This window comes from Brassica oleracea, chromosome C2 (assembly GCF_000695525.1).
Source record: "Brassica oleracea var. oleracea cultivar TO1000 chromosome C2, BOL, whole genome shotgun sequence".
Classification (NCBI taxonomy): Eukaryota; Viridiplantae; Streptophyta; class Magnoliopsida; order Brassicales; family Brassicaceae; genus Brassica; species Brassica oleracea.
Window position 1 is genome coordinate 49425031 of NC_027749.1, and position 10054 is coordinate 49435084.

At 45.2% G+C, this 10054-nt stretch overlaps 1 protein-coding gene across 1 annotated transcript; it reads right to left on the reverse strand.

Moving 5' to 3' along the window:
• Positions 1-1599: 1599 nt before the first annotated feature.
• LOC106326068 (probable sugar phosphate/phosphate translocator At5g25400) lies at positions 1600-2808 on the reverse strand. Its single transcript, XM_013764106.1, has one exon. The coding sequence runs from the start codon at positions 2751-2753 to the stop codon at positions 1713-1715; it is 1041 nt and encodes a 346-aa protein (XP_013619560.1). The 5' UTR covers positions 2754-2808; the 3' UTR covers positions 1600-1712.
• Positions 2809-10054: the final 7246 nt, after the last annotated feature.

Genomic DNA, 10054 nt, shown 5'->3' on the forward strand with positions numbered 1-10054 from the left:
GATAATGGAGCTGATATGATGACGAAGTCATTACCGAGGGGGAAGCTTGAGGTATGCCGAGAGATAGCCGGAATGGCTGTTTCTTCCATCAAGTCGGAGGGGGAGTTTGTTGGGTCCCTCCTAGATGGAGAGAACCAAGTGGGAATGAGACATAATAATAATTCTCATGACCCTTTGTACTGTAGACTCACAATAATAGAGTTTAGAGAGAGAGACAAAAGAGAGAGAGAGAAGAGAGAAGGAGGAGAAAACTCGTCAGGCTATTTCAAGACTGGTTTTGGAGGATCAAATAGAACTTGATCGGGCTGATATTTTGTGGGAAGCTTCTTCAGTCAGTGGGTTAGAGATTCACCGAAGGGATTTGGATTTCAACGGTTGGATCTTCTGTTGTCTGGGTTTTAGTGAAGCTGGTCGTCACAGTTCTTCAGCAGGACAGTCTTGGGTGTTTGGTAAATCCAACGGTGAGATCTTCTCTTATTGAGCTGAAATTTGGCAGAGGTATTGTCGACTTGTTTATCTTAGATTTTTACGGTTGGATTAGTTTCTGGAAGCCGGAATCTTTGTGAGCTGAGGTCGTTTGGTTGCTGTCGGTTTTGAAGCTTTGTGTTGCTCCCTTGTTGTTGTTGTTTGTGTTGGAGATAGCTCTTTGTAGCTAGACTCGTTCTGTTCAGGCTGTTGAACAGGAGGACGTGGTTGTACTCATACCATTTATATAGTGGATTTTTGAGTGGACTACGGTCCCGTGGTTTTTCCTTCTAACATCGAGGAGGTTTTCCACGTAAAAATTGTGTGTCTCATTTAGTTATCGCAACTTTGATATCTTGCCATCGTCGAAGTATTTTCCTCACAGGTTCGCACAAGGTCAGGGGAACACGACCATTAGTATTTCCGCTGCGCCGTGTGACTTTCCCCAACACATACGACTGATGACTACAAGAGATCATAACATTAGTGTCCCTTTCTTGTTGATCTTCCCAAACGAGAACTGAAAACAAGCTCCAAGGAGTTGCATATGACATTCATGGAAACAAACATTACGTTCAGCTTCAGTGACAGGCTTCAAGCTCTCGTCACCTCGACAAGCTCCAAGGACTTGCATATTCAAAGCAGTAAACTTATCTAGTTCGTGATATATTTATGTAACTTAAAATTAGCCCAAACCGTAAGCCGAGAAACATACGGTGGAGACAGAGAGAGGAAGGCACTCTATTTGTTTATAGTAGATTCATCATATCTTTCTATTGAATTTAACTAAGGGATTTCAATTTTGAGAACCACATGGTCTTGAGAGTAGTATTTCTAGTTACAGAAATCTTCAATGTTCTGGTAAATGATGCTATTAGTGGGCCCTAACGGATCATACTCTTTTGTTACCGTCTCCATTAAAATGAAACTGGGATGGATGCTTCATGCAATAATACAATTCATAGTTAGCCAAACCAGTAACATAAGAACTCAAACTCAGTTGACAAATGTTGATAAATAACACAAAACATAACCATAAACAACCAAAAACAAATACTATCAAATAGATCAAAACCTAAACTCAGATTCACTACCAAGGAAAATTGTAAGACAGCTTGCAATACTTAGGTCTCATTATCATAAACCAAAACTTGTCTTCCATCTACTTATAAACCCTTCAAGCTCTTATTCAAACAAAATGTAAGTTAAAGAAAATAAAATAAAATCATAAACTTCACCAAACAAAATCAGTCCTCTGGCTCAATTTTCCTCCCACCTTCCTTCTCTTCCAAAAGCCGACCACTCTCCTCATCGATCTGCTGAGCACTCTTCTGAGCCTCTTTAGCTTTCATCGCTTGTAACTTAGCGTGATTGTAGTACGCAACGCCCAAGAATGCAATCCCATAACCAAAAAGATTAATAGGAGTCACAGTGTCCTTAATAACCGACCATGAGAATGCGATCAATAACCAGTCCTTAACCACACCAGCAACATTCATGGTCAAAGCAGACGTCTTCCCCACCAAAAGGAACACAGCAAGATTCAAAGCAAAGGCACAGAACGAATTGGTCCCGAAAATAACATAATCAAAATGGAAGCTAGAGGTCTCTCTAAGAACAGGAAACTCCACAACAATCCAAGGGATAAACAAGAACCCTAAGCAGCACGGTGCAACGTAGTAAAGAGAAGTGATAGGATTCAACGTGATTCCTTTAGAGGTAAGCAAGATCTGAATCAAAACCAATCTTGTCGCCTCGAACGCAACCGCACCTAGCTGAAGAACCACACCCCACACATCAAATCTAGCTTCTCCGTAAGCAGCGATGGCGACACCAAAGGAGATGGATAACATGTTAACCATAGTCTCCGACTTAAAACCTTCCTTCTTAAACATGACACCGATGGAGTAGACCGCGACGGGCATGAGGGCTTTGAGCATTTGTATGAAGGAGACGGAGAGGTAAATGTAAGCGGAGTTAGAGAGCCAGAGTGAGAGTGAGTACAACGCGCCGATGGGAACAACGGATCTAAGGTAAGTGTCACGTGACATGGAGACAGGCTCGACGAAGTTGAAGACCTTGATGAGGAGGAAAGCTAGGGTTGAGCAAAAGGACATGTGGATCATGGTGAGGGAGATAGGGAAAGGCCAGTCGTACATTTTCTTGTCGAGGATGTATTTGTTGTAGACGATGACGGTGAAGCTGAGGAAGATCCATATCGCTACGTATGTGTAGGAGAGGACGATGTTCTTGATCACGCCTTCGCTTAGTGATCCGCCTTTACCCATTTTTCTTGAATATGATTGTTTTCTCCGGACAGTGGTTATTGCGACTGAGACAGCGGTTGTGGTGGAACACAGAGTTTGTTTGGTGAGATCCTGAAATAACGTTTCCACTATGTAACGGAAGTGTTTACCAATTTATATATTTATTTATTAATTAATGACTGAATAACAATATTCATATTCTCATAGATGATTATACAACTATAAGATATTTGCATAATTTAACACTTTTTAAGTTTAATTATCGTAATAGACACATTATGGGAAAAGTTAACGATTCAGACACTTATTTTGTATGCAATTACACTCCCCTAATTAACTCCATTGATTTGTCTTGTCTACGCCGCTTTCTTGTTTCATCCATAGTATAGTAACCATGCTAGTGGTAAAAGCTTTCTTGCCGTGGTAGGACTAAAGGTTCGAATCACAAGAATCTAGTTCTCAAAGGGTTTTGAAAAGAGTAACTAGTCTCTTTGAGAATGATGTATGTTATTATAAAATATAAATGCACCAAATATCTTTAGTTACTTTTTTTTTTTTTTTGGAACTCATATATTATAATGAAAGCAGTTAGTTGGACGCATTAACAATCTCACCAACCACTAAGGGTTCAAACAGAACTAAAGCTCCTTTAGCCAAGGCATCGGCTTCTACATTCCTCTCACGAGGTAACCAAACAAAAGACACCGAATCAAAAAACTCAGATAGCTTCAGGATATCAAAGACTACACTATGCAACTCTGCAATCGTTTCATTTGAAGAAAGGCACTTGATTAGTTGAGCAGAATCCGACTCAAATCTGATATGTTGCAGTTTCAGTCGCTGGCAGGTTAGGACCGCTTCACGGAGGGCCAGACCTTCTGCCATTAGAGGCGATGCTACAAACTCTAGGTGTTGTTGAAAAGTCATGTTCTGTGGGGAAGAAAGGATGATCCAGCCAGCTCCGGCAGTCAAACTAGATGCACTCCACGCAGCATCAGAGCGCACTATCCTCGTACCAGTTGGGGCTATCATCTCCGGTTTCCTGCTCCTTGAAGTGTCTGGTTTCTCTGGTTTGCTCTGTAAGCTCCATTCACGAGCCATTCTAATAGCTGTAGATAGTGTATCCTCAGGCGAGGCAGAGAATCCTTCAAACACTAACCGGTTGCGAGCTTTCCATAACGACCACATGACCCATGGTACCACCGATCCATTAACAATCCCCGCAGGTGGGAGACTTTTTTGGTTACATATTGAAGGCTAGACCACCATCAAATCTAACATTCCACTCGAGTCCATACCAGGAAGTAAAGGGGCTAGCTGCCAAACCTTTTGAGCAAACTGGCATTGGAAGAGGAGGTGAGTGATAGATTCGTTGTTTCCACACCTTTTGCATCTCGGATCAACTTCTATGTGTCTTTCAAGCAGCCGCTCGCCTACGGGAATAGCACCTTTAAGTAGTTTCCAGGCAAAGAGCTTCACCTTCGGGGCGCAGTCCAGAGCCCAGACATTCCTCTTCCAGTTAAAACCTGCATCATTTCTCCTAGTATCCGGCTCTTCTTCTACGGCTACATAGTAACCAGACTTAACAGAGTACTCTCCTCCCTTTGTGCCTAACCAGATTAACTTATCTTGAGCGCCTATTAGACTCGGTTTGATGCAGAGAATTTTTTCTTCATATGCCGGGAGTAGAAGTTGTAATTTTTGACGATCCCAGTGCTTACCACCATCGACTAACAAGTCTGCAACACAGAGGTCAACACTCTGTTCTGAAGGCGGGCCCATAGGTCTTTCCTGCTTGTTTAAACAAAGCCAGGGATCCTGCCAAATATTAATGGACACTCCATCCCCCACAGTCCATCCCATGTTTTTTAGCAGAAGATCACGCCCTATCAAAATGCTACGCCAGCCGTGAGACATAACCGATGCTTCTGTGGCTTGTAAGATGGAGCAGTCAGTAAAGTACTTGCCCTTCAGAAGCTTTCCCAGTAGGCAGTTAGGATTATTCAACAGTCTCCATCCTATCTTGGCTAACAGTGCATCATTGAAGCTTTGGCAGTCTCGCATTCCCAGCCCTCCGGCGGGCTTTGGTTTTGCTATCTTCTCCCACGCAACCCACGCCATCTTCTTGGCATTTTCATTGTTATCCCACCAAAATCGCATGAGGACAGTCTGAATTCGCTTACACAGCGACACTGGCAACTTGAAGCAGGTCATTGAGTATGAAGGGATAGGCGATAGAACACTCTGGAGCATAACCATCTTCCCAGCCGAAGACAATAGTTCAGTTGACCATCCTCGTGCCTTCTGCTTGATGCGATCGACAATTGAGGAGAAGAGATCGTGCTTTTTCCTACCAAATAGCTTCGGGAGTCCAAGCTACTTGCCCACTCCACCCTCTTTTTGAATTTGAAGAGAGGTCTTGATCAGTGTTTTCAAGTCCGCCGGGGTACGCTTTTGAGATTGTTATGGTCCGAGGCCTCTTTATATGTTTGGAGGATAGTCTTGAGTGCCTTGCAGTTGCTCTCATTAGCGTTGACGAAGAACATTGTGTCATCAGCAAAAAGTAAGTGATTTATCCGGGGACAGCCTCTTGCGATTTTAATCCCTTGGAGTAAATCCTCCTCTTGTGCTCTGCTACATAATCACGAGAGAACTTCACTACACATAATAAATATGTAGGGAGAGAGGGGGTCGCCTTGGCGAATTCTTCTACTCGGTACTACCTTCCCTCTAGGCAAGCCGTTAATGAGGAAGGAGTATGTGACAGAAGAGATGCACTGAATGATCAGACCGATGAGGCTTCGGTGGAATCCCAACCGAGCCATAACAAGAGCGATGAAGTCCCACTCTAAGCGGTCATACGCCTTACTCATGCCTGTCTTAACCACCATAGCACATCGTTGCTCAGCTTTTGAGGTCTTTAAGTAATGTAGTACTTCATGAGTGATTAGGACATTGTCCCCAATTGCTCGGCCCGGAACAAAAGCGGATTGATTTTCCGAGATAAGTTTGTCCATGAGAGGTTGCAGTCTCCTCGTCAGGAGATTCGAGTAGATCTTGTAATAAACATTACACAGCGCGATAGGACGATAGTCTGAAACCTTTTGCGGGTTGGTGACTTTGGGGATGAGCCGGATATTAGTGTCATTTACACCATCCGGGAGTGGCGCTCCATTGAAGAACTCCTGGACCTCTGAGACTATGTCTGGGCCGATGTGGTTCCAATGCGTGTGGAAGAATCCCGCAGGGAAACCATCAGGCCCTGGGCTTTGTCCGCGTGGATGGAGAGAGCGGCCTCCCTAATTTCCTCAAGCGACGGGATAGCTGTCAGCATCGCATTGTCCTCCTCGGTGATGATACAATGTAGTCCGCGATTCACAGCTGCAGCTCTTTCCCCCGGGCAAGTGGTAAAGAGCTTCTCGAAGTATTCACCAATAACTTGAGCAATCTCCTCCTCTTTATATACCATCTCACTCCCTCTCTCTCTCTAGCACTGAGAAAGCGTTGCGTCTTCTTCTATTCTTTGAAACCGCATGGAAAAATCCGGTATTTCGATCACCTAGTTTCAGCCAGAGGAGCCTGCTTCGCTATTTCCAATATTCTTCCTCTGGCGCATAAGCCGAGTTGAGCTGAGGCGTGATTTCATGGATCAAACCTGAATCCTCTACCCGGCTAGATAAGGCAGCATTGAGTTCTTTCCTCTTCTCCTCAATGATCTTCATGCTATTCCTTTGTTGGGTCCTATTCCAGGCAGATATTACACTTCGCGCATTGGCCAATTTTTCAGTCACCGAAGCCAACGGGTCGCCTAGCCAGGCATCAGCGACAATCTTCTTTGCCTCTTCATTCTTACACAGCCGTCTATCATAGTGGAACATGCCTCTTTTCCTCTTATCGCCCCTATCAAATAGGGAGATTAGAGGCTTATGATCTGAGCCCTCATAGTCTAAATACTGGCATCTAGCTGAGGGGAAGCACTCTGCCCATCGAGTGTTGGCAGCTGCTCTGTCAAGTCTGTACCGGACCAAAAAATCTCTCCTTTTACCTCTCCAAAAAAGAGGATCTCCCGTGTGTTGTAGATCGAACAAATCTCCTTCCGAAAAAAAAGTTCGAAGATCAGAGAAAGAGCCTTCCGGCCGAATCACACCTCCATCTTTCTCTTCGCTACACAGTATATCGTTTAGGTCTCCCGTGAGGAACCAGGAGTCATCCGCTAACCTGAGGAGATGGTCCCATAGATTGAGTCGCAGTTTCCTATCAGTGTTCCCATAGACAAAAGAAGCAAAAAACTTTTTTCCTTCATAATCAATGAGAGTATCAATTACATTCGGGTTAGAGTCGAGGATCTGAACATTAAGTCCATGTTTCCAGAGCAAGGCCAGTCCTCCCGCTCCATGTCCTGATGGCGGGACGAGGTGATTGCACTCATAGTGAAGGTGATCCAACTTCTTGATAGTGAAGGTGATCCAACTTCTTGAGCACAAAATCGTTGGGGTTTTTAGTCTCCATAAGAAAGATGATATCGGGATCAAAATTTTTTGATATCTCTCCCAATCGTCGAACTGTCCGGGGATTCCCCGACCCCTGACAGTTCCAGCTGGTTATAGCTAAGGACCGGGTTTGGGATGGACCCGAAAATCCATCCTGCGGCGAGCCGCTGGCAGTATCATATTAACGATGGGCAAGTTCTCTGATGATGTGCCTTCCGCCTCCCTCGGGGTTCCATCCTTAGACGGGTTCTTACTCTTCCTCTTCCCTTTGGTGGTTTTGTTAACCTTTGTCTGCTCCCCAGAGGCTTTCCTCCTGTTGAGAGGGGGTTTTGCTTGGAGCACCTGTCTTTTCTTCGAGATGGTCCCTTGTGCTGGACTCGCATTAGCTTGCTCCTTCCTGGAGGTCGTCCTGGTTTCCTTTTCATCACTTGGGGTAAGGTTTCAGTGAGCTCAGTATCACTTATGTTGACCTCATCTAGCAGGGGGCCAAGCCTGGCCATAATAGGGACACGCGTAGATGTGGTAACAGATTGTATAGTAGGCATAGGACCCAACCTGTCAGAGATAGGAATGCGCTCCGGCGTCTCTCTGCTTGGCGGACTATGTATTGTAGGAGTCGTAGCATTTTCCAAGCGTGCTCGAGATGCTCTAACCATGAGAGCAGCAGATTCTTCGAGACTTCCTTGAGCCTCCGCTATCCTGATTCTTTCCCTTCGAGCTGCACTTTCCGAAGGGTCCACACAACTAGTATACTGGCGCATGACTTCATTAACCTCTCCTCTGGCCGTATCCAGGTCAAGCTGAGGTATACAATCCGATCTCCTTTCACGAGACCAAGATCGGTGTGGATTATGCTGCTCAAGAGAGAGAGCAGCTCGAGGAGGAGACGGAGGAAACTCCATTCCCTCACAGGCGGGATTTCCGGATCGACTTTTTCCCCCGTATGGAATAGCTGTGTGGGACGCCCCACTATAGGTTTCACGCACATTGCGAGGAGGTAAGCTTCTAGGAGAGGGGCTACGATCATCCCTTCTGCGGTAATGGGACTGATCACGCCTTTCCGCAGGTAAATCATCTCTGGTATGTTTCTCGTTCCGAGAGTTCTGCCTCTCAGCAGCTCTGGAGTTGGGGTAATTTGCTCTGCGGGGTTGGTCATTCCTAGCATAGGGTCTGTACCGGTCTTCTCTTCGAGGGGAGTGCCTTCGGGGACCTACCGCATAACTACGTGTGGGGTGCATTCTGTTCTCCTTATTGACTGTATCATCTGCAGTTTTTTGCGAGACTCCTTGCTCCGCAAGGAATGCTTTTTTCTGGTGTTTTGCTTCTAGACAGTCTCTCATCTCATGGTCCAGTCTTCCACAGTGTACACAGTGTTTTTCTAACTTTTCATAAACAAGAGTTGCAATAACCTAATCGCCGTTAGGGTATTCGATGACAGATGTTTTAATAAGCGGCAGCCGGCCATTAACGTGAACTCTCATACGTAAAGCTTGCTCTGTGATGTCTGCTGTTTCATAAGTGCCTATATCGCTTCCAATGCCGCGAGCAACTTCTTCAGTCCAGAGATGAATAGGGACCCCTTGTATTTTGATCCAAAACGGAATCATCGACGGGAAGTTGGGTGAGATAGTAGGTTCCCATCTCTGTAGGATCACCATCCAGCGGGCGTAGTGGTACGGGCCTTTATCGAGCACCGTGAGCAAGTCTGATTCTAGTTCAAATTGGAACTTAAACATACTCATACCCAAGTCAGTACCAATCGGTGGGATGTCAGCTTTCCAATGGTCAGTGAAGAAAGGTATGAGTGACCACACCTTCTGCACAAATGGGTTTGTCACCCTACCGATCAGAGAGAGTGTGTGTCGTTGACTGTCGGCCTGGTTGGTCGGTTCGGAAACCCGAACACGTCCCACTCGAGGTGCTGGTATGTGTTCCATAGCAACAGCCTTGCCTTTCTCGTCTGAGGAGATTCTTCGGTGCATTTTGATTCCGGTATGTCTCGTAGAGCCTAGTAGAGGTATGGTTCAAACTCCACCGTTGAAACAGGGAGGGTGGAGAGAAGATTTGTTGAGGGGTGAACAGATTGTTCGGTAGAGAGTGAGGTAGCTTGCGTCGTATAAAAGAGGCACTGAGCAGCGGTTGATACGTATCTCGTCCTTAACCAAGGAGAAATTTGTTGAAAGGATTTAGATCAGCACCGGTAATCACCGGCTAACTCAGAATAAGCTCTCAAACAAGAACTTGGATGATGTTAACAGACCAGCGGTCCAAAGCTCCAGAGGATCTTTTATCTGCCAATGCTGGTGGAGGAATAGGTGAGGTCGACATGGAAACACCGGCGTAGCTTCTGACTGGGAGGAGCGGCGCCAATGGCTGTCCCTCCGACATTAGTCGGGGGAAGAACCCGGTGAAAAGACCTCAATGCACACAACAGACTGCTGGATAATAGCAGATTGGGGAATAATTTGAAAAGTGGGACGACTTTTACAGTAGATCTAATCCATTTCAGGAAAGTACACGCTGGATAAAGAGATGGTACGAAGAAGCGTAACCGGACAGAGACGTGCCTCGAGAAAAGTGCCTGGGAGAGTTTTCTATTCTGCCTTTTGTAGAACTGATTGTTAGCCTTCTACAAAGTCATATCTGTACCTTTTTTTTTTCTTTAGTTACTTCAAAACTATTTTTATGCGTAGGTTTTTCAGCATTTTGTGATTTGATTAATAAAATCAAAACTTCTCTTTCACAAGTGTCTTTTACTTTTGCTATTTGTTTCCAAAATCCAATGATCATTTTAAAAAAATCCAATAATCCTTAACCCTCCCCCCCCCCCCC